The sequence below is a fragment of the Xyrauchen texanus genome, chromosome 25 (genome assembly GCF_025860055.1).
Source record: "Xyrauchen texanus isolate HMW12.3.18 chromosome 25, RBS_HiC_50CHRs, whole genome shotgun sequence".
NCBI classification, from domain to species: Eukaryota; Metazoa; Chordata; class Actinopteri; order Cypriniformes; family Catostomidae; genus Xyrauchen; species Xyrauchen texanus.
Window position 1 is genome coordinate 19,166,889 of NC_068300.1, and position 25,843 is coordinate 19,192,731.

At 36.8% G+C, this 25,843-nt stretch overlaps 1 protein-coding gene across 1 annotated transcript in view; it reads left to right on the forward strand.

The window, feature by feature from the left end:
- LOC127618507 (basement membrane-specific heparan sulfate proteoglycan core protein-like) overlaps positions 1-25,843 on the forward strand; it is a 153,197-nt gene that overhangs the window by 23,002 nt on the left and 104,352 nt on the right. The window contains exons 2-3 of the mRNA XM_052090995.1: positions 17,486-17,600; positions 17,942-18,010. Of these exons, the coding sequence (XP_051946955.1) occupies positions 17,486-17,600; positions 17,942-18,010 (184 nt within the window). The remainder of the gene's footprint in view (positions 1-17,485; positions 17,601-17,941; positions 18,011-25,843) is intronic.

Genomic DNA, 25,843 nt, shown 5'->3' on the forward strand with positions numbered 1-25,843 from the left:
TCGTATGTATATTGCTATGGGCCCCTTTCCTATTAAAAAAGGACATTCACAATATGTTGTGTGACTCTCTGGAACTGTGGACCCCAAGAATCATTACCACCTTTCACCCCACTAGCTACGGCTATGGGGGGGCAGGGCAATGTCCTTTGGTCCATATCCGGACTGGAGTCCGCCTATTCAGTACCCCTGATATAGGCATTACTCAGATTCAAGTTACGTCCTTCTCATCACTGTCTCAAATCAAAAAAATTTGAAGCATAGATTCTACTCTGAGGGTAGATGCCTTTCCTTCAGAGACAGTTACATTTACATTTTACATTCATTCATTAAGCAGACACTTTTATCCAAAGCGACTTACAAAATGAGAATGGATACAACAGATTTATATCACACTTGGTTGGAATCATTCCTGGGGCCTTAAGATTCTCCAGAGTCCTCTACTTTGTGACCCAGCCACTGTAGAGATAATCCTGCTGATTCTGACTGGCCAGCTTCTTGATCCTTTGTCAGTGGGAAGGCTAAACCCAAGGATTTAAACAGAGAAGGGAGCGAGAATTAGCCAATTGGAGGACAAGCATTTCAAACAAACAAAGTGGGCACCTGATCCCCTCTCACATGCAGAAACCATATACTGTAATTAGACACATGAATGTTCATATATTGTGATTTATTTTTCTGCTCTAAATAGACACTAGTGTGTTTTTGGTTGCGTATTAGAGATTTTATACTCATATTATTATTTACATTGTCATTTCACAGATGCTTTTATCCAAAACAACTTACAAATGAGGAGCATAGCAAGACATTTTTCAAATTTGCCAGGTTCTCAATGTGGCTGGAGTAGTATAGAAGCTAGCGTAGAAAAAAGTAAAAATATATTTTTTACACATATTGTTAAATATTAAGTAAGTGCATTTAGTGTGGATTGGTTAAGTGCTATCAGATGTGTTTTCAGCTGTTTCTTTACTGTTGAGATGGTTTCAGCAGGTTGTGTGAAGGGTGGTAGCTCATTCCACCACAGAGGAATAGAGAAAGTAAATGATCGTGAAATAGACTTTGTGCCTCAATGCGACAGGTCAACCAGGTGCCGCTCGTTCACTGACTGCAAAGAGTGAGTTGGGACATAGAGCTGGAGGAGTAATTTGAAGTATGAGGGTGCTGTTCAACAGGCTGTCCTGAAGGCCAGAGTCAAAGTCTTGAATTTGATGTGGGCAGTTACAGGTAACGAGTGCCGTGAAATCAAGAGTGGGGTGACGTGTCCTGATTGCATATTTTCCATAGTAGCTAAAACAGTGACCTGCTTGTAAATTTCATAAATTATGGGCTGTTCCCAGAACACCTTCACCACAGAAATTTTTCTAAAGCCAGGCCTTTTCCTTGTTTACTGACAAGAGGCCAGAAACAATCTCATCTGCAGTGCTGGTAGCTGAATGTACAGTATTGAGGAAAGATGTCAGGAGCCTTCAATCAGGAAATGGAGGAAACTGTAGCTCTAGGCATAAGCTCTTACAAAAGAGTCTTTCAGTACATACTGTATATAGTCATAGCTCCCACTTGAATGGCAAGCTTACACTCATAAAAATGAAAAATCCAACATGGTATATAAAACAAAATTGTGTGAAATAGTGGCGTAATCAGATGAGGTTTTTAAGGTGAGTTTTAGATGGAGGTTTTAATGAGTAAAACATACCTCCCTAATCTAAAATCAAATGAGAGGTTAACAAAATGGACATCCTTACCCTAAACCAACACCTAAATCTAACCGACACTGTTTTAAAAGCAAATGTAACATGAAAAGCTAATTTGTGGAAGCAACCACATCATTTCGTGTCACTGTTGACACTTTTGTCTCACGTGTCAGCTTGTGTCCTTGACTGGGCTCAAACTGCAGTCTTCAGAGTCCAAAGTCCAACAATCTATCAGGAGATCTACCGCAGAAGCTAATTACATTGGAATAAGTGTGTAAATGTAGGTGGGTTTGTAATACAAGTGTAGCAGTGTCTGAGTGAAAGAATGAAAAATAAGTAATAACGACCCACTTTACTCATGATTGAAAGTGATTAAAACACACAGTTATTGTAGCGTCTCTAGTGTTTAATCCACCTGGAAACTGTAACAAAACTTGGTATGAGGCACATACATTTCAGATGGCAAAAATGAATTTATAGTAACGTCCCTTCTATGAGACGAGGTTGGAAATACTGCATCAATACTGCCTTTCTGTTGTCATGACACTTGTCTTCTGTTATCATGACAGCACATGTATTGTTTTCGGGCACACAAGAATTAAAAATATAACTGCATTAAATGTGGCTATAAATGTTTAAAAGTGATTAAATACTGCATGTAAGAAAGAAGAACAATTGCAATTTATCACATTGATGCAACCAGTTAAATTTAAGTCAGTGGGAGATTTTCAAACTGTAATTTCAAGTTCATAAACTATAACAGGCTGAATTATTTGCAGCAGCCACTTTTCCACCATTGGGCAAAGGTTCTTTTTGCAAAACCATACCTTTCCATGCTGATCTGGGCCAGTTGGCACGGTTATGTTTTCTTTTTCCACTATGGTGCTTGAATGTATGTAATACTGTATGTCAGTAGGCAACATGGAGAAAGGTACATTGGAGCTAGTGTGCTGTGGAGGATGTTTGCATATTCCAGTTGTTAGGGCTGCTTTTTCCCCAGGTATTTACTTGCTAAAGCACAGGAAAGACATGTCCCATGTTGCAGAAAGGAAAGCAAAGAGAAAAAGGCGAGAGGTTTACCATAATTTGCTGAGAGGTTGTGTATGCAAGTAATATAATTATATATTATATTAGTTTTAATGAGCTAGCGTAATCTACCTCCCTGGCTAAAAAGTTGTTTCGAAAAATAATGTACATACTAAGTACATTTTGAAACTTAAATAAATGTTTAGACCTTTGTTTAATTTGACCAAAATTGACCAAACACCCTCTATCCTTTGCTATTAAGGTCTCCTGGGTTCTTTTCTCAACTGCTTTTATTGTAAACAATCCAGAGAGTTAAATGTATGTGCTTACAAGACCTGGGCAAAATTGTTTCTCTGTAGAATTTTACACCCAGAAAGAATGTTGGCCTTTGGCTATTTCAAGTGGCAGTGCCTGAAGTAAGCTTTCACTGTTTACTTCACCGTTTGAATGTTATTTATTACAGATGTAGTAAATTTAAAGCAGTTTTGCTCTACAAGCTAAATAGTACCTTGAGACATGGATAAGATGCAGTAATGCATTAAAGAATTCATTAATAAATGAAAATAGAGTATTTCCTGTGAAAACAAGTGTTTGTGTCACTCAAGTATAATTGGTCTGTTTGATTCTGTTCCAGTTCTCCTTAATCTTCCTCACAGAAATTTACACAAGGGTCTTGATAGTAGGATGAAATTTCAACTGCAGCTACTTGTATTATGTATTATAGTTACCTCCCAGAGGAATTTCACCTCTGTCCACACACACACACACACACACACACACACACACACACACAACTCACACTCACACACCCTTCAGTTCGGGTGCGAAAGGGGTCAGTGTAGCTGTAGCATCTTCTGGTCCTTGTGTGTTACCAGCCTGAGCATATTTCATTCGTACTTAATCGAGCTACCTCACTGGGGATTTATATTTCAGCAGGTCTTTGAAGTTTGCAGCAGCTTGCTGAGAGACCAAGAAGAATCACCTTTGATCAGATGCTGAACTTCCTCTTTAATTCTTTTGAACTTGCCTTTAAATGATAATGAAATCATACAAAAATACTAGACTGCATTTAGGGAACATTTGATCAGGCTTGTCATAATTACAGCTCATTTCATCTCAGGATGGCACATTTGAAATCACACACACACACACACACACACACACACACACACACACACACACACACATTATTTTTTAAAGCTAAAGTTAGCATTTTTTTTCCAGTGTTCAAGACTTCCTTCTGTTTCAGCTTAATATGCAGTGGTGCTCTGTCTGTTTAAGCATCTGTATAGAGCAACATTGGCTTAACCAATGCTGTGAGTTTGGGGCAGGATTATCTACTGTATTTGCCCACCAATAGCAGAAGGTGGGAGTGTTTGAAAACAATCTTTTTTGGCATTCCATTTGGTGTCACTTGCGGCACAGAAATTACACACTTCAGCTTTAAAATAGTATCTGTTGTTTGTGTTTTTGTAAGGAACACCAGATACTGTACTGTCTCTTTATTTTTTATATGTTTTTTTATTGAGTGAAAGAAAATAGCTGCTTCGTACTTTCCAGTTGGGAGACTCATTTGGCATGCAAAAGTGTTGAATGACCCCTGAATGTGTGTTTGGGATCATCTAAATATTAACACAAGTCCTTTCAAAACAGACACAACTACTGCTCCATTTGGATTTAGAAAAACAGCAACCAATAATCACTTACTGTTTATTAATTCCACCTACTAGAACCCATTCTAATGACTAGCTCAGAGTCATGATATCAAGTGTCTAAACAACATTGTCAAGAGTTCATATGATCTTATAACATACCTGAACTGGTGTCATAGCTGACCATTCCAAATCCTTCACAAAGCCGCCTGGTCAAATCCGAGTTAACTGTGACATAGCTGTCTTGAATAAATCCTGGACTTATGACCTTGAGAATAGACTGTAAGTGGTTTTGCACAAACTTGCGAAGTCCATGCCAGCTCAAGTGCGTGTTATCATTAAAACAAAGGGAGGACATGCCAAAATACTAAGATATTTTGAAATTCATGTAAATTTTTTCAATTAAACTTTTCTCTCAAATTGTACGCTGATAATATACACTCACTGAGCACTTTATTAGGAACACTATGATCCTAATAAAGTGTCTGACGTGGCCTTCTTCTGTTGTAGCCTATCCACCTCAAGGTTCGATGTGTTGTGCATTTTGAGATATTATTCTGTTCACTACAATTGTACAGAGTTGTTAACTGAGTAACCGTAGCCTTTCTGTCAGCTCAAACTAGTCTGGCCATTCTCCATTGACCTCTCTCATCAACAAGGCGTTTCCATCTGCAGAACTGCTGCTCACTGGATGTTTTTTGTTTTTGGCAAGTAAAGTCTCTAGAGACTGTTGTGCGTGAAAATCCCAGGAGATCAGCGGTTCCAGAAATACACAAACCAGCAACAATTATGCCACGGTCGAAATAATGGAGATCATATTTTTTTGCCCAATCTGATGGTTGATGTGAACATTAACTGAAGCCCCTGACCAGTATCTGCATGATTTTAAGCATTGTTTTTCTGCCACACGATTGGCTGATTAGATAATCCTAATAAATTGTTCAGACTTTTGAAAAGCTATTTTAAAATAATTGCACAGAATGAACACATAGCATGCACACACCCTGTGATTTATGTCTACATGTGGCATTTAATAAAAGAGGCTCTTATTAAATTGGCTTTGACCTGACACACTATAGCACAGTGGGTCCAAAGCCAAACAACAGGTGGTGCCAAATTAGTTCCAACAGTCATGAGAGCAAGGACGGAAAGTTTGGATCACTGATGTTGGCTTCGTGAGAAACTGGAGCTCAATGAGAGTAATTAAATATCTGTTACAACTTCCTTCATATCAGTTGCCATAGAAGCAGCAGGCCAGGCTGTTGATGTTCATACTCTACATATGAATTAAATTGTTGTGCTGTTTATGAAACATAATAATCATATGCACTCATTTACAAATAGGGATGCGAAAACTACATATTTTCAAAATAAACTAGTTTGTGGGTTGTTTGAATGACCAGCTGTAAGATAGTGTGAGATTTGACGCAACGGCCAAATATGTCCTTCTGAATGTGTATGGCTCTAGCACCGCTGCTTTAAAGGGGAGGAATGTAAAGATGCAACTTTTACGAGACTTTTCTAAATTGTCTAACAGCTGAATGACAGCACTAAAACTAAATTCATCTATCCATCCGAAGGTGGAATTGTTTGATTTTGTTACTGGAAATACTAGCTCTGCTGTGTCCAGCCATCCATTCAGGAGGTACATATACAAAATAATGTAGAATCTGAAACATCTAAAACGTCAACCTAAATAATCGATTAGTCGGTTGTTGGATGACTATTCGACCATTGTGCGCCATCCATATTTACCTTTCAACTTTGTTGTTTACTTGAACTTTATTTGTGCCTTGTTGTGAGACATTCTGCCGAACTGGCTCCCTGTCATTGTCTTTGAAACGATCATAAACCCTTTCACTCTCATCTGCTCTCTTGATCTGGTACTTTCTTGCTGTGACACACACAATTTTATTCTGTTTATCATCTGCTTCAGTTCCCTGGAGCCATGTAGCATCACTCTTCAAAGTATTTGTAGTCATTTGAGGCCAAGCTTCCTTTGGCAAGCGGACAGTGTCACTAAGATAAGAAAAAGTGTTTCTTTCTTAAATGACAGCTAGCTGTGGTGCAGAGGCCCTTTCTGTTATAAATAAACAGCTTTTCCCCTGCTCACTGTCACTGGCCTCAGCACCTTTCTGCTCAGCTGTCGTCGGGGGGAACCAGAGCTACTCTGGGTCTCTAAAGTTCAGGTCACCATAAAGCTCTTTAGACTTTTAAATTGCTCTGCTATGTACTTTTATTTGTAGTCAACAAAAATGCCATGAAGTTTAGATCCCTAACCCCAAAACCAATTTATCGATGTTGAAAGTAATAAGCTGATCATCTTTTATTTTTTTATTTAATTAAAATTTTTATGCAAATGTTAGGTCTGTCAAAAGCACCTGACACAAAGAAAGATTAGATTACTGGAGAAAATCGAAGTCTGGAGAAAGATATTAATTGAAATATATAACAATACGTTTTTATAAGAATACACATGGATGTATTATATTAATTTATATATGGATGTAAGGTTATTTATATTACATTTAGAGTATATTATGTCATCTACCCGAAATCTGCTCGACTGTGTTAGGTGTCGTTCCAGAGTATTCAAAATAAAATAATTTTGTCAAGTAAACTTTAGAACTTTAGAGCTCAACTCTGGAACTAACTGTGAAATAGTGCAGGTTGCTTGTTTTAAATCTTTCCAGCTTACCTTATTGACCTTATTTCAGACATTTCTACATGACTTTTCTCAAAGATTTACATCAACTTAGCCATTAAGTTTGATTCTATTACCAGTTTTCAGTTAAGTAGGGCAAAATGTGGAAGCCAGGGGGAGTGTTCTGGAAACCTATTCATAAACATTATTTTTGCAAATCGGTTTGGTCTTTTGCTAGAGACACAGAAATTACACAATTCAACTTTAACTAGTATACGGTAAGTTTTTACTTACTGAAAAGTTTACTAAACCCTTAGAAAACACATGCTGTTGTATGAATTCTCCAAACTGACCCATGTTTTATGACCCACATTCTCACCTCTGTGACATAATTGTGAGTGTCTATAAACACAGGAGGTGCATTAACTTCAACTGTCAAAAGACCAGGCTGAAACAGAGGAGAGACTGTAGCTCCTACGGATTGTTTTTGTTTTGACGGTGTAAATTGGAGTGTGGTGAGAGTGTGGTCTGTGGCAATATTGAAAACTTGGGGTTTCGTACATAGATGGTCTGGAAGTGTGGAGCTCTGTTGGCTCCCCTGCTGGGGTGATAATTGAGGGGAGAGTTCTCCTAAAGGTGCCATCTGGCCCCTTACATGTAGCAAAAGTTAAGGTAGTTAAGGTAGTATCAGTTCACGTGATAAAAAGTGAGTGCAAACAGACTGACTTGACTCACTTCACGAATCATTACCAGCTCTCTGTTTATCACTGTGTCAGGGAAGGGGTGTCAAACTCATTTTGGGTCACGGGCCAGATTGGACCAAGCGACATTGCTTGTGTCATATACATACTGTGTGTGTGTGTGTGTGTGTGTGTGTGTGTGTGTGTGTGTGTGTGTGTGTGTATATATATATATATATGTATATATGTGTATATATAATTTTAAAAGTGGTTTAAACAAAGCTAAAATATATACTTTAACTTTGTTTAAATCACTTTTAAAATTATGTATTAAAGTGACTAATTATCTAAATTAATTAACAACATTTTGAGACATGACATGAGAACAACATACAGAAATTCACATTCATTCTGCCCCTCCAAGTAATTCAGTAAGTTCATTCACTGATGGATTCGTCAAAGTGATTCAAAATGAGAACTCGTGAGCTGATGAATCCCTGTTTTAAAAGTACCGGCTCATAAATCTAATTTGGTCATAAATCGACTAAATCATTGTTGAGTACAGCCAGGGGTGGAAAGAGTACTGAAAAATCATACTCAAGTTGCATTAATCTCTCCCAACAACCCAATAATCTCAGTGATAGATAGTTAAATTACAGCCTACGTTATAGACATATAGAATTTAGCAAGCAGAAATATGAAATTTTCCTTGATACGTTTCTTCAAATTAGAGGCAGGATTATTGCTGATATCTGGCTTGAGCAAGTTAAACTCACATGACACGATCAAGCAATTGGCCTTTTTCAATGCGAAAAGACCTTTCAGTTGTTGAACTGCTGTTTGAGGCATAGTTCACATCAATAACAGTCTGCAGCAGCCGTTCTGTTTTGATTTGATGGGAGTTACGAGACTCTCCCTAGCCAATCACGTTGATGGATAAAAACAATATCAGGACAGGGAAGTGGCGTACACAGAAGGAGGGATAATAGATCAGTAAAAGTACAGTTACAGCACTTAAAATGTACTCAAGTAAAAGTATACCACTTTTAAACTACTTTAAAAAGTACAATTTCGGGGGAAAACTACTTAATTACAGTAATGTGAGTATTTGTAATTTATTACTTTACACCCCTGAGTACAGCCAGCTAACATCAGGTAGTTCAGCATGGAACAAAGGAAAATTGGAGCAGGACAATAAAAAATGCTGTTTTCATAGCTAACATTGGGTTAAAAAGATACTAAATCAACTTTCTTGCCCACCAGTCACAGTGGCCGTGAGTGCCCAATTTCACTAGCTCTTTTTGGTTATTCATAAAGGTATTTAAAACACCACTTCTGAATTATGATGACACACATGACAATTCATTAATGTTGCTGCATGTCATTTGCTTTGTATGGTTATGCATGCTGACACAAATGTTTGGAATAAAGCAATGTTGCATTCAAAATGCATGTAAACGTGAACTGCTCTGTGGAAATCAAGTGAACTAAACTTAAAACAGTGAGCATTTTGCATGCATGTGTTCCATGAGAAGTGCTGTGCATATGGACGGCAGAGCACCTCTGAATACACAGTGAATCAAATACGCACATCAACGGCAAAATATAATCAAGTGTGGTTCTTCAACCGTGTGTCCTTGTGTCTGATAGCAGTTCTTGCCACATGTCACTCCAAGACTTATTATAAGTCACCCACCACAGAATTAACCCACTACTATGCATAAAATATCCACATTTGGTGGGTTAGTGGGTGCTAATTTTACTCTGAACAAAAGGAAAAACACAGAATATACTAATTTCATTAACCAGAGGTTACATCACAAATACACACACAAATAGTTGAAGAGAATCAAGCTATAATATTTACAAGAAAAAGAGAGAACCACTCGCACTTTGGCTGGCGCCTTAGCCTCAATAAACTAAACTAAAACTGAACATAAATGCCAAGAAACTGAAACCTGTTTATACAGCGTCATATTGTCAACAAGTTCTCTGAGTCATGCTCTGAAGCTCAGGGATCTCCAATGATGCATTTATTAGTGTTTGATATGGTCTGCCTTTTGGCTTTAGAGCTAGTTTGAATTGTCAGGTGCAACATCTAGGCTCTTGTTTCATGACCATGTCATGCAGAGCACTTAACTCTGTCTGGCCTAAGTGTCGCCAAGCCAAAATGCATCACTTCTAAGCTTTAAAATACATTAGAGTACTCTTGTCATAATGTTATAATGGGCAAATGTATGTGTCAAGGACTCTGTTTACAGCTGTTATTAAGATCACAAACTAAAACGGTGCATGATTCAATCACTCAAACCACATTCATATTGTCGAAAATGCATGTGATCACTAATATGTTATATGTCCCTAATATGCCGCTAATATGTCCTGATGTTTCCCATACAGCATGGAAGGACTAGTTACTCACCTTTCAATCTTTCTTTTGGTCTTTCTTTCTTTCACTCTTTCTTTGATGAATGTTTTTTCGTTCCTCCTTTTGCTTTTTCACTTTTTTGTGCTCATTCTTTCTTTTTTTTTCACGCTTATGCTCTTTCTTTTTCTGCCTTTTTCTTTTCGTTTTTGTTTTTTCCTTTGCTCTTTCTTTTCACATTATTTAATTCTTTTCTTTCACATTTATTTTTTCCTTCACATTATTCTTTCACACTGTCTTTATCTTTTGCTCTTTTTTTCACTCTTTTTCATTCTCTTTCTTTCTCTCTTGAATAATAAATCGAATAATAAATGTATTTGGATGGAACCCAACAACAAGTCGACACAGCAGAAAGAATTTAACATTTCTAAGAGTACAGTGGGAAAAGCACATACGTACTACACTATAAACTATACCATTTATACACACCAATTTAACATATCGACTGTCCCTCACATTCACGTTTATGCACTCAAGTACATTGGGGGAATCCCATAGTTATATGTAAGAGGGAAACCATACTATTGCAGTGCAATTACGATGCAGTTCATGGTGCAAAGTCAAGGAAACAAAAACAGCAACAACTCTGGAATATCTGGTGAGTAAAGCGAAGCAACGGAGTATAAAATGGCAAAGTTTTTCTCAGATGCCATGTTTGTTATTTACACAAGTCTTGCGGCAAAATTACTTTGCTGTGGAGAAAACTGCTTACTGACCGAGCAGCACACGAGTAAGAGTACTCCGTTTATACAGTGTATGTTAACCGGAATGCTGCTTCCTCAAAATTACCCTCTTTCTCATAACCAAGCAAATCCGCTTTCTGGTGTCCATGTAATTGTAGTCACTGTTAACAGAAGTGATTGAGAAACCTGGCTTTAACCTGTGACTTCAAAACCATGATATTTCAACTGCAGGATTCCAGAAGGGTGATTAAAAGCGTGGCAAATCGCAGTTCGCACATTTACACCTTTACAATAGATGGTTCTAATGGACAAGCAACTTTACCCCTGCACGGTAGCACCTTTCTGCCGGTCGCAACCAACCAACCAACCAACCATGTTTTTGGTATGGAAAGGCACTTTGATAGAAGACATAAATATACAAAGGGGACTACAATTCACAGCAATAGTATTCCATCCATCCATCCAACTTCTATATCCGCTTGTCTTATGTAGGTTTGCGGGTAGTGCTGGAGCCTATCCTAGCTGTCTCAGGCCGAAGGCAGGGAAAAAGTTGTGAGAAATCGTGGTGAAAATTTGCATTTGATGTGCAATGGCCTTAAGGCTGCCAGATGGCGACCTCATTGTGTACTCTTTAATGCTACACTACTCTTCTACTCTACACAGTTGATGAAGCTATCTTACACACTAGCACATGGTGGGTGCGCTTCAGTCAACCAGTAAGTGAATGTTACCATACAAGACTACCGGAGTGGAGTATGAGCAGGCCTTTCCAGCTTTGAAACCTAACAGTTTACTCTGTGGGCAAAGTGATACTTCCAGCTCCCATCTTCCACTTCAACATGGGAAACAGCTGGGCTGGGCACAACTGAAAGTTGTTTGTCTAATCTTGCCAGTATGCAATGGAATCCCTGTGGGAGTCCTTACTCATTCCCAAATGCATGCTATGTCCCTATGTGGGATTGAATGAATGACCTGAGGGAAGATTTTGTGTTGCTGGAAGTATGCTGTCAGTCTCTGTCCACCCTTTTCTCCCCCCACCCCATGTAGAAAACCGCAAAAACTTGTTAAAGAATGTATCCCATCCAGGGAGCTCATAGAGTGCCCTATGGTCAAAGTGGAAGCTTGCGTGTTTGTTGAGAGTGTTTGATGTTCATATGTGTCAAATCCTGTCCAAAGTGCTTTGTTGAGCTGAAGGGGCTCTCATCATGTTCTTTATCCTAAAGGGCTACAGCTCAAGATTTTAGTGTCGAAAGTAGCTACTTGTCAGCGCCTTGCATTCTGCAGCGCTTAGGTGTTAAACTCACAGAGAAACCTCTGTCCCTACCTGAACATCTTTTGCTGTAGTCTTTTACATTCGCGTAGACACAAACATTCTTTTCGTGTTGCCTTATCCCCTTAGATATCTTTGGCTGTCAGATGGCTGTGTTTTCTATAGCCCCTGTGTGTAATAGATATGGAAATACCAAATTTCCCAGCAGCCCTCTCTTTTCACCTTGTCAACTCTATTTATGCACTAAAGCCTTCCAGGTCTACTTTAGAGGGTGACGAGTCTCAAAGCGGTCACATATCTTAGGAAAAATTGCACCGTATGATTGGAGAACTTTAATAGAAGTTTCCTAGCACACTTGGCCACATAGTATACACAGAGTTGTTTTATGGAGATCAGGGTGTTTGCCCTCCAGTGGGTTAGGTTGTGCTTTGGAGTTTTGACCCAGATGAGGGTATAAAGTGCATATCTCAAGCTTTCACCCACTTAAAGTTGTGCAGTTTACATTCCATGTGTGTGTTTAAAAGAACCACCATCCTTCTCAAGTCCATGCAGACTTACATAATTCAGTGTGGTGAGTCCAGGTCATTGCACTGGTATTTGTGGCCATCCTAAAGCATTTTACTGTATTTTACTATCATTTTATTTCAGAGAATGAGTTGTCAGGATTTAACTACAATAAATGTGCTTACATGCTGCTACAGCTTTTGTTGCAGAGCTTTTTTGTTTAATTGACATCAGATTCCGGTTAATTTGGTTGGCGTGAAAGCGTTTTTTCCAAACTCTGGTGTATACCAGTAAACCGCATCGGAGTCTGCTTGAAGAGGTGGTCAGGGGGAAAGGTTTGTGTGAACTAGGGCTGTGCCGATCCAATCATATACAGTATATCGATATATCACTGTACTTTTTTCACAATATTGTATCAATATTTTAGATCCCTGTATCAAAATTTTTATTTAATTTTCTGTGTATTCATATCATGTCCAACAGTACAATAATGAAGAAGCAGGTCGTCTAAACAGGTGCAAAATCTGAGACTGGTGTTTCTCAGTGCAGTCAGAGAGTGCAGTGCAATATAATATAGGCAGTTTCAAGGTGTCATATTTATTGATGGATTACATCATGTTTATAGATTTTTTTAAAGCAAAAAAGTGACCAAAATTATGAAAAACAAGTGAAAAAACAACATTTGTAATATGGTTTGCTGTTAATATGAAATAATCTGTCCTAAATCACAGAAGTGAACCACTGTTGATATATAATTTTCCTCTTTGCATGCTTCCTGTCACACTTATTATAGTGTAATGCATTTCTCAAAGCTACTTGTCTTTGAATCAGTGGCCTTTGGAGAGCAGCTCGCATATTTCATAGCTCTTGCAATACAAATGCAAGTGTGGTTCTGTGTGTGTTAAGATTTGGTGGTAATTCCAAAGGGACAAATAAATTTATAAAACAGTGAAGCTAGCATTTTTTCTTTCTGAGTTGTTACCTAGCTACAGTGGTAAACATTTGCCACTAGTATTTACAGTGGAACTCAAACATAATGATGCAAACATACTGCTGAGCTTGAAAAGAGTCCAGCAGGGAAGACAGTTGAATTTAACATGATTCCAACAGTTCAATCATGTGTTAAAACAACCTAATATTAGTTTTTTTCAATTGAATTGAATCACTTGTTTGGTACTCTCAAACAGCACATGGAAAACATGTTACGAAAGTTGTTTGCAACATTTTGAGTCATTGCACAAGTTTTCTGCCATAGTGTCTGTTTTGCAGCTGCACTTTAATGTGAAGGAAACAAAAATACTGAAATATTTTCTCACGCTGGCCTTGTAAGGCCTTGCAAATTGGACTTAGGTCTGAATGGGGGTTGGAAATGCCACAGAGGGATGTGTGTGGGAGCGGATATGTCTCCAATACACTTTAACGTGCACATCTGTCCTTTTCTAGCCATCATTATTGCTTTTCGTTGGCTGAATGTGAGTCACTCATTAGCAGTGTTGGAAGTCTGATGGAGCTTGCAGAGACCATCTCATTCCTCTGTTATCGTTCTGCTCTCCCTGCTCATCAATTGTCTATGGCACGGACCCAGATACAGGGATTTGGTTCCTTGCCTTGTAAACAACAGCTGGGCAAACCGTAGTGCAATCTTGAGGTTTTCAACCTTGTTCGAATGTTGCTGGCAGAACTATTGGATCTGAAGTTTGTCTTTGTCTGTACTTCTTTGCCGTTACTGCAAAAACAAACAGTTTGCATTGTGATCTGCATGACTGAAAAGTAAACAGTGGGATTCCTTTTACAGTGGAATGTAGAGTGTGTTTGCCCAAGCTATCATTTCCTTTAGCAAGGTGAGCTCACGCCTTTAAATGGTAGTGAATGTCCTCAGAGTTTGAGCAAGTTGAGATATGCATTTTTTGAGGTTTATACAGTATTATTATCTTTTCATGTGACACCCTGATCGGATACCCATATCTTCCCATGCTGCAACCATATCTGTACCAAAAATAGGACATATACCTTGAATTTAGGGATGCACCCAATCCAATAACTGGATCGTTTTTAACCATATCTGCAGGGCCGCATTCACGCACGGGGTTACCTGGATTTAAGCTAAGGGGCCCCCAACTCCCTGGGGTGAGGAGGGTAGTCTTGGCTTCCTCGTTTTATGTATTCAGCGAGAGACGGTGATATGAACATGGAGACGGTGCACAACCTTTAAAGCCGTCCATGTAATGCATGGTCATGGAGTAAAAATGTTTGTTCAAACAATTATTTTCATAAAATTTGACACAGTTACAACAATAGACTAAATGACACACAAGCAATGTGTTTTCATGTCTTTACTGTATGTTTTATACACAACAGTTTTTGTGTGTAATTTCTAACACATGACCAGTTTACACAGACATCCACGTAAATTCAAGTGTTTCTAAATATGTTAAGCAATCAGGAGTTCTTTCATTCTGTAAAGATTTTTTCTTGTAACCCAGAGCAGTGTCATATCTGGCGACAATTAAATTGGCACATACCATTTTGTTAAGATGATCAGCAAAAAGACAATTACAACATAATTACTACAATTATGGCTAACAATAATGGCAGAGTGTCTCGTTCTGAGAGGACTCTATCCCAAGGGACAGTGAAGCAGACGTTGATCACACGAAAGGTTCGCTGAGCAGCTTCGATTGAAAGAATTTTGCCAGTCAGCGCTTTCCTATTGACAATGGCCCAGGATTGTTGTTTTAGAGTGTTAAGTCAGGGGAGAAAGGATTTGGGGGGAGATCAAGTTATTTATTTGCAGGAGCCATTTAAATGGGAGCTGCGGCCATGATGGAGATAAAGGGAAATGGGAACTAACAGATTATGAAGACAGAAAATGCCAAATCGGGAATCGTGCCAAACATGTATACAAATGTGAAGATGAGATGGTGGGGTCAGAAGGGATATGGTTTAATTAAAAAAAAACATCAGAGCTTTTGTATCAGACCATAAAATGTTTATAATTTGGATTATTGATTGATTGATTGATTGATTGATTGGTTCATACTTATTTTTGATTACATTAATATTCATATATGCTGTTTTTAATTGCGTTGAATTAAATAGATAGTTCACCGTAAAATAATTTACTCTCCTTCGTGTTGTTTCATACCCTCATGTCTTTCTTTCTTCTTTGGAACACAAAAGTAGACTTTAGGCAGAATGTTAGTTTCAGTCACCATTCACTTTTATTGCATGGTACATATTCCATACAATGAAAATGAAAGGTGAATGATGATATCAGTCCTTAATATCCTTCCTAACACCTCCTTATGTGTTCCACGGTACAAAAAATTCCTTTACTTTTGAAACCACAATAGGGTGAGGAAAGGATATTCATTTTTGGGTAAACTATCCCTTTAAAAGTAGCTATTAATGCCCACTTTATTAGATAAATATTGAGTTGAGGGTAAAAGTCAGGTTGTTAAACAGTATTACATTTTTAAACATGTTACTTGCAAATCCAAACTTTGTGTTGCCCTCCATCTGCTCTTAAAATTCAAAATCCATATGCACTTATTTTCAGTGGAACATGTTTTAGTTAGTATAAGGGCTAATAATTATAATAGGGAAGCTGTTTCTGAGGTTTTAAATATACTCTATCAATGACTGGAGTTAAGGCTTTGATTTTATGACCCTCTGGGGTGTGACATATACACAATCTCTCCATAATAAAGTATTTCCTGAGGACCAGCCCTTCGTTAAACAATTGGTGTTCCAACACAGTGGTAAAAGTTCTCCTGTCACCTGGAACTTTAGATAGCTAATGTCTTATTTTGTATATTTTCCATATACAGTGGGGTTGAGAAGATTACTGTCTAGCGTGATTGCTATTTGGTAGCATTTTCAAGTTAAAGAAGACTGGTTATTTAAAATGTGATATTATTCTGTTTTTCAGAACTTTATTTTAGTTTAGTTTCAGTTTTCCCAATTACATTTATTTTTTTATTTTTACAGGAATGCAAACTACTCCCCTTTTAGCTAAAGTCAACTTTTGTGGAGCTAATTTGCCCAAATTGTATGTTAAATTACCCCTGGAACACCTGCTTTGACTTTATCACCTTCTTCCACCTCTCATGAGTTTGCATCCCTGGATTTTTATTTTAGTTAGATTTCGGTAACTATGAAAACACTGCCTAGAACTAGTGCAGGATCTTAAATGCCTTATTCATCAAGTATTTTAAAAAATGTTCCTTAAAATAAATATTTTCAATAATATTTTCAGACTTTCGAATCCCACTGTATAACACACACACACACACACACACACACACACACACACGTTGTGTTTCCATGTTTTATGGGGACATTCCATAGACATAATGGTTTTTATACTGTACAAACTTTATATTCTATCCCCTAAACCTAACCCTACCCCTAAACCTAACCCTCACAGAAAACTTTCTGCATTTTTACATTTTCAAAAAACATAATTTATTATGATTTATAAGCTGTTTTCCTCATGGGGACCGACAAAATGTCCCCACAAGGTCAAAAATTTCGGGTTTTACTATCCTTATGGGGACATTTGGTCCCCACAAAGTGATAAATACACGCACACACACACACACACACACACACACACACACACACACACACACACACACACACACACACACACACACACACACACACACACAGATACACACGTTCAGATTTTTCATGGTTCCTGGAAGCACAGGACATTTACATGCATTTCATTTCTGTGTGATCAGATATGCATTTATGTGCAAACATGACACTAAAGCATGATATATATATATATATATATATATACACTGTATATATCTCTCCTTCCTATGGAGGAGAAATATATATCTCAGGATGTCTTTGGAGATGCTGATTTTAATCCCATAAACTTTCATTTGTTTTGACTGCAGGTGGCACAGAGCTCTAAAGTGTTGGATGAAGTGCCCTTTCCAGAGGATTTGGAGGAGGAAAATAAGCGACTCGTGGGTTACGTGGATGATGAAGAGTACTATGATGCTTCCGGATGTAAGACTATCTGACTGCTGCAACACTGAGTACCTTTAAAGTGATAGTTAATAAAATAAAAAAAATGAAAATCTGTCATTCATTTATGAATGACATAATCATCATGACTTTCTTTCTGCCATTAAACACAAAAGGAAATGTTATGCAGAAGGACAGCCTCAGTCACCATTCACTTTCACTGCATAGAAAAAGATGCAATGAAAGTGAAAGGTGACTGAGACTAACACAGCCTAACATCTCCTTTTGTTTGAACATGTAAAATTATACCTACCTAACAGCTTACAATATGAGTTTTTTGGCCTTTAACTTCAACAAGCTGATCTTTTGTTTCTCTGAAATAGTGATCAGTGGAGAGGAGGATGGAAGTACGCCTGAACCAAACACAAGTGACCTAAGCACACCAATAACAAGTGAGAGCATTTTTTATCTCTTTTACTCTTTTTTTATGGAGAGGAAACATGACAAATTGATAGTAGTCACACATATCGTATCAGTGTGATAAAATAGCTGTCTCAACAGATTCTGCCAACATCGTGCTGTATAACATGATTCTGTTGTAATCGATTGCTAGGGCCTTATATGCAGTTGTTGGGTCTGTGTGAATATTGTCTGTCACATCCTGTCACCCGCCTGTGCTTGCGGTGATGAGACAGGAGCCTCACCATGGCAAGGGGCCTCAGATTGGCATCAGAGATCCAAACAATACTCATATCACCTTTCATCAGATGAGACGCAGAGGTGTATACAAACAAAAAAATAAACACACACACACACACACACACACACACGAAAGACATAAAAAATAAAGCTTGGAATAGACAATATGCAAAATCTGTTGTATCACACTGAATTGATTTCCTGAAGTCAAATGTTCAAATTTTCATCTTTCACACATACCCATACATACTGTGTATTCTAGGGGTGTAGCAATGCACTTGCTTTCTCGATGCATCGGTTACTAATCCTGCCAATTCATATGCATCAATCTTGAAATATTATTTCTGAATCGAGGATTGTTAGTGTTGGTCAATAATCGATTTAAACAGCAAATAAACACTTCTGAGTGCGTGCCCTCACAGCTCTCCCGTCACAGATGCCCACTGCACTTTTCCATCACCCTTCACAGGATCACGCCCTCTCTCCGTTCCCTCCATAACTCTAATTGGCTTTCGAGCACCTTATGTCTGATCTCTCCTCTGGATGGCCGTTGACTGTCAGATGAGCAAATGACAGCTCACAATAGCTTGATACAGCTGCCAACTCGTTGCGTGGCCACTTCTGAAATAAAAGGCTTTAATTGTGGGGAAACTTGGCTGTTATTTTCTATTTTACTGGTATTATTGTTTAGTTGGGGACTTGGTGTGCAGAAAACATTTAATTTGATGTCTAGTTGATTGTTCCTCTTTTCTATGAAACTGAATGTAGTCATATGATGTTACTTTACTGTTGTAATATTAGGATTAGTTCACTGATTCAGGGGTCCCATGGTCATGGAAAACCTCAAAATATCAGGGAATTTTACATTTGTAATTTGCAGGTCTGTAAACGTCATGCAAATTTATACAATCTTAAAAATGACGACTTTATGCTCTGCTCTGACATTTTTTATTGGCACGTTGCACTCTTTGTTGTAATACAAGAGTATTTAATATGTTTTCTTTCAAATTACTTTTGGCGCAATAAACAAGTCTTAAGTAGTTTTATAAAATTATAAGCTTTACATTTCTGCCTTTAAACCCTCCAAAAATTGGCCCCATTCACTTCCATTGTAAGAGCCTCACTGTAACCTCAATTTTTGCTTAGATAAGATAAGGATGGAGTAATCAACATTATGTCACTAACGCTGTCCATTGAGCTTAACTTGTATTGAACCCAGAATATTACTTTAATGAAAACTAAAAAGCATTGAAAAAAAAATACAGAAACAAATCGTTAATAGAATCAAATCGAATTTCTTTGTGTATCGAATCAAATTGAATCATTCTGAATTTACTAAAAATTGCTATTGAATCTGATAAAAAAAACTTCTATGAATCTTGAATTTAATCGATTCACTTTCAACCCAAAGATTCACACCTCTAGTGTATTCATTTTTTAGGGAAGTTGTATTTGTGTTTAAAGGGGTCAAATCATGAGGAATCAAATGTTCCTTTATCTTTTCAGAGTTGGGAAAAATTCTATAATTTTTAGAACCCAACAATTCCTCATAATTGAAGTTATTGAATTGAATCTAAGCTGCTAAAAGGGCTTGTTCTGTACTTCTACAACTTTCTGACTTCAGACATATGTTTGATCACCTTCACACATGCAACATGAAACACCACAAGACATCAGAAGAACTAGTATAAAGAGTAAAATCTGTCAAACCAAAGTGTTTTGTAAATCTGTCACATAGGATGGAACAGGTAAAACCATATCGGACTTGACTGCAAACCCTCACTTAGTAAATAATTGTATTAGCACCATTTCATATGCGAAGAGTTTTACTTAGGAGTTTTAAAGGCACTGCAACTAAACATCTAATTTTGCATTTAATTGTTATGTTCAAAGAGAGTTTGGAAAATTTTAATTAAAAAGCAAATTATGACTTTTAGGTGCAAAAAGACATTACTAAAATTATAAGTGGACCTCAGGGAAAAATAAAAACCATTAAGTAATAAAAATGAATAATATGACCCCTTTGAAGAAACACATTGAATGTAGTATGATATTGTTATTAGTTCAGTTAGTTACTTTACATCATATCCTAAGTGGTGTGTGTCATCCAACCTCATTTTCTAAACAGATCTTGCATTATTTAGATTACAAATACCTAAAGAGTCTGATTCACAGTGTTAAATCTCTTGCATTTTACATTTATATATAATCATTGAGCAGATGCTTTTATCCCAAACGACTTACAAAATAAGGAAGTATACAACATAAGTGATTCATAAGCAATTTTACTTCGAAACTTTACTATCTTTGGAACTATGTTTTGGAATTATTTTTACTTCCCAGTGTGCCCTTTTAAAGTCAGTCTGGGCCGTTGTATTGCATGACATCATGGCGGAATGATTGTTTTGGGAAGAGCTCCACAGTCTGACACCTGAGCTTTACTCCAAAAATAGCACCGCATGGACACCTCAACACAAATGTGTTGGCCCTTAAATTAGCTTTAGCATAACCAAAAGATGGAGCACCAGAGGGTGACATTTCCAGATATAAGGTGCCAAATCTAAACATCTGACCCATATGGAAAATGTGTATCTTGGGCAATATGAGTTAACTCTTAAAGATCACTTCAGCTAAATGATCTTCAGCATGGTCGGTTTTAATATTTTATGCACTCATGTTAATCCAGGCTATGCCGTGACACCATTTGGCTCTGAATTCTCAAAACAAAAATATAGTTGTGGGAATGTTTGGGTCCAAGTTTAGCTGAATCATCCCACTGAGCTGAAAATGGAGCATATGGGTGATCTGATGACCCAGTGATGATCTCTAAGGCTAGTTTGAATTCAGGATGCCCCTATTTATTCAAGCAGTTTGTGTTCCCAACTTTCATGCCACAGTGGATTTGGCACATACAGTATATCTGTTTTTTTAGGGCTACAAAAAAAGATCTGGTATGGAATTTTATGTATCTTTTAACACCAGGCATTTATTGTTTGGAAAGTCGTTATTTATTTATTTATCTGGCTGGAAATCAAGAATAATTTTACTCTTATTGAAGAAGGCCTGGGAGGTTAAGGCTATGAGTCATAGGAGGGAAGTTTGTTCTCTAAAGCCATTTATAGTTCGGTGCCTGACAACACTTGAAGCATTGGTTTGGATGTCTAACCTGTGCTCTGTATTTTCCAAAGGTCTGCGTAACCACCTTTCCTTCCCTGTCACTGATGAGAATTCATGTCCTGTTAGCACATATTGCATGGAGCATCCTGTTTTTGTAATGCATTTCCCTGTACCACACTTTTACATATGGCTCATTAATACTTGTTCGGCATGTAACTTTAAAGAGGTCTTTTCTGTTAGTGATTAAAATGAGGAGAGTGATTATGAATTTAAATGAGATGGTTTTATGATGAGATGTTTATTACTTCATGCACTAGATTATTTAGACACCTAATAATAAAATGTTGATTTTAAGTATTTTTGAAGAGAACACATTAGAAAAGTTTAGTGGTCATCTTTATAGGTCAGGTTTTTAGGTACACTATATCGTTCAGAATGATAGATCAACAAGACTTTTTGAAAAGAAATTGATGATTCTGTTAAAATTGCTCAATAATTACATTAAAGAAATTATAATGTCACAAATGCATATTTCTATTTAAATGAATTCTTTGTTCTTCAAATTTCCTGTTCATTAATAAATCATCTACTTGCAGCAATGCAAGTGTTTGTCATGTACTGTTCATTGAAGCTGCTAGTATTGGACCTGTGAGGAGTCTGTTTCTCAAACCAGCGACTCTGAAGTACTTGTCCTCTTGTTTCTGTGCCTCTGGGCCGTCCACTTCCCTCTCGATCCTGGTTTGATCCAGTTTGCTTTTTTATTGTGCATGGAATAGCCTTTATCTCTCTAAAAATATATATATATTTAATAACAATAATAATAAAATGGACTGATGTAGTTTGAAAAAACAATTTTTTACTTGCAAGCATAAAATAACTTGTAAGTATAGCAAGTATACCTCAGCAACTGGAAAAATACACTTTATCATGATTTTCACATTGAATTAAGTAGCACTACCATTTTCAACTGTTCTAATAATTAGAAAAGTTTCTTGAGTACCAAAATAGCTAATTAGATTGGTGACACGGTATACTGTATTCTTAGTGGACTATGTAATGATAGCTGAAAATGGGGCTTTACCATCATGGGTAAAAATAGAATTTTAAAATAAATAACAGTAATAAGTGAATCATTAATAATGTTTTGGCAGTATTTTGATCTATTTTAAATACATTTTAAAAAATAAAATAACAAACTTATCCAATAAAATGTTAATTAAATATTAATTTTTTTTTAACATTTTAATATTTAATTTTAATGAAATATTAAAATGCATTTAATACATTTTTTAATTTTAAGGAACTTTTTAAAATATACTTTTATTATTTATTTGATTGTTGTTTTATCCTTTAAACAGATACTGCATGTTTATCAGTTTTATCTAAATCCCATTACTGATGCTGAACAGAAACATAGATTTCTTTCAAAACCAAAAATGTCTTGGTGTACTAAATCTTTTAAATGGTAGTGTACACTGTAAACCTTAATAGGTTAGCAGAACTCAAAACAAAGTCAGTTAGTTACATCAAATTATTTAAACTTCCAAGTTTAAGTTAATAGAAGTTTCAGATTTAGATGTTGTACTACAAATGCATGTTAATTGCTCTTAACTTGAAATATTGAGTAATGTAACATACATTTTAATGGCACTTAACTTTAAATTGAACTCTTTGGCTAAACTTAAATTTACAATGAAAGCTCAACTTAAAAAATTCAAGTAGAGGAAGCCTACTTAGCAAGCACTTGCTAGAACTAGATAGTACAGTTAATGCTGGAAACACTATGTTTCAATTAGCAGAGTGAGTGCTCAATGAGTAAAGCAATATACTGTAGACCAATCTTAAATTGAATCTATTCACCCCAATGGTAACCCCCCAAAACATTAACATAACAGAAACTCTTCTAAATAGCACAACAATACATTAAACACTTTCAAGTCTCCTGCTTTACACTCATCATGCACAAAGACACATTATGACATTAATTTTAAAATTTACTCTCCCTGTTGAGTTCTTAATTAACATCAAGGTTAATTTATTTGAAATAATTTGTATGATTACATTTTTCCATTGTGCATAGCACAGCTTAGATTGCTCTTGGAAAATTATTAGATGCGAAGTGTTGAAGTTCATATTGAAGTCTCTGACTTTTGATTTTGGTGTTTTGGCAAATCTGAGCACAGTTTGAGACATTGTTGAGATCTCTTTTGAGAGTTTAGAGATGACACATGAGCTTTCTTGAGTATGTTTCTCAGGAGAATGATCTGAGAAACAAAAGACTCCATAGCATGTTCTCTTTAATGGCATTGCTGTCTATAGATATGAACTAGAGTAATATTAGAGTATTTCAATTGGAGTGGAGGTTAAAAATCAGTACTGGGAACCAAAAACGGTTTGTTAAATTTGTAGTAGAAGTGTGTTATGTGAACTGGAAGGTTTCTGGGGTGTTCACCAATCTGCCCCTGAGCAAGGCAGGTTGCACCAGAGGAACTGTCCCTTCAAACCGTGCCCCAAAAATGTAATTATTCTAAAATACGTGACTACTCTATTTTGTAGTCTGCAACACATTGACAAAGCACTTTAGAAGCAGCCCAAAGTAATTCTAGCCAACATTCTTTCTTTATCAGACTTTAATCCACTTGGCATATAAGGAGACTCTTTTATATAAGCCGCTACATATTCCTGTTTATTTGTTTTTAACATGATAAACCCTGATAAAATGTCTAAGACATCTTTGAACCCTCTTTTGATTCAGCAGTCTTCAAAAGTTTCACAGGCCCTCATACAAACCCCGAGCACAGGGTCATTCAGCCACTTCAAGCTGCAGAGACAAAGGTTACTAAGATTATTTTGGAATGAGGCCATGAGAATGCTTATCTCAACACCTCCACAAGGAATTTGTGTTTGATACGGCACTGACTGGGCGAGAAACCCGAATGATCATCTTGTTAATTTGTTAAGTCATCTCCCCATGAATGTAATCCGGAGTGTACAGCCAAAATGAAATCATAGTCATCAAATGTATCTTGTTCATATCTGCTCTTGGAGAAGTATCCTTGAAAGCTGGTAATGAGACTCTGAATGCTATATCAACCTTATTTAACAGGAAATAGCGCATATTTATTTTTTATGTAAGTTTATTACCTAATAATGTAAATTATAAATTATTTGTAATAATGTTAAATATCTATAAAACACTATTATAAATAATCATTATAAAAATAATTACACTTGCAGCCAAAAGTACAGATTTTGCTGTTTCGGAAGGAAATTGGTACTTTAATTCACCAAAGTGGCATTCAACTGATCACAAACTATAGTCAGGACATTACTGATGTATAAAACAGCACCATTACTATTTGAAAAAAGTCATTTTTAATCAAATCTAGACAGGCCCCATTTCATTCCAGATGCCATCACTCCAACTCCTTATCTTTGAGTAATCATGCTAAATTGATAATGTGGTACAAGAAAATCACTTGCCATTATTTCAAAAACAGTTAAAAGCTATTTGGATAATTAAATGAAACTTAACATTGTCTTTGTGTTTGTTTTTGAGTTGCCACAGTATGCAATCGACTGGCATGTTTTAAGGTCCGTATTGGGTCAAAAATGGCAAAAAATAAACAGCTATCTCTAGAAACTCATCAGTCAATCATTTTGAGGAATGAAGGCTATACAATGCTTAAAATTGCCAAAACAGAAGATTTCATACAAAGGTGTACACTACAGTCTTCAAAGACAAAGCACAACTGGCTCTAACAAGGACAGAAAGAGATGTGGAAGGCCAGATGAACAACTGTACAAGAGGATAAGTTCATCAGAGTCTCTAGTTTGAGAAATAGGCACCTCACATGTCCTCAGATGACAGATTCATTGAATTCTACCCACTCAACACCAGTTTCATGTACAACAGTAAAGAGAAGACTCAGGGGTGTAGGCGTTATGGGAAGAATTGCAAAGACAAAGACACTTTTGAAACAGAAAACAAAGAGTGGGCTGAGAAACACAGACATTGGACAACAGTTAATTGGAAAAGAGTGTTATGGATCTTAATCCCATTGAGCTTTTGTGGGATCAGCTAGATTGTAAGGTGAGTGAGAAGTGCCCGACAGGACAGTCACATCTATGGCAAGTGCTACAGGAAGCATGGGGTGAAATTTCACCTGATTATCTGGACAAACTGACAGCTAGAATGTCAAGGATCTGCATAAGCTGTCATTGCTGCACGTGGAGGATTTTTTGATGAGAACTTCAGATGGGAAGTTCTGAACATTTATTTCAAATTTTAATAGTAATTTTTCATGTTATTAATGTCCTGACTACACATTGTGATCAGTTGAATGCCACTTTGGTAAATAAATGTACCAATTTCTTATTTCATTATTCCAAGATTTGTCCGCTAGTCGAATTATTTTATAGGGTTTTATCATTTCAAGTTATAGTTTTATTTTATCATTTTATAAACA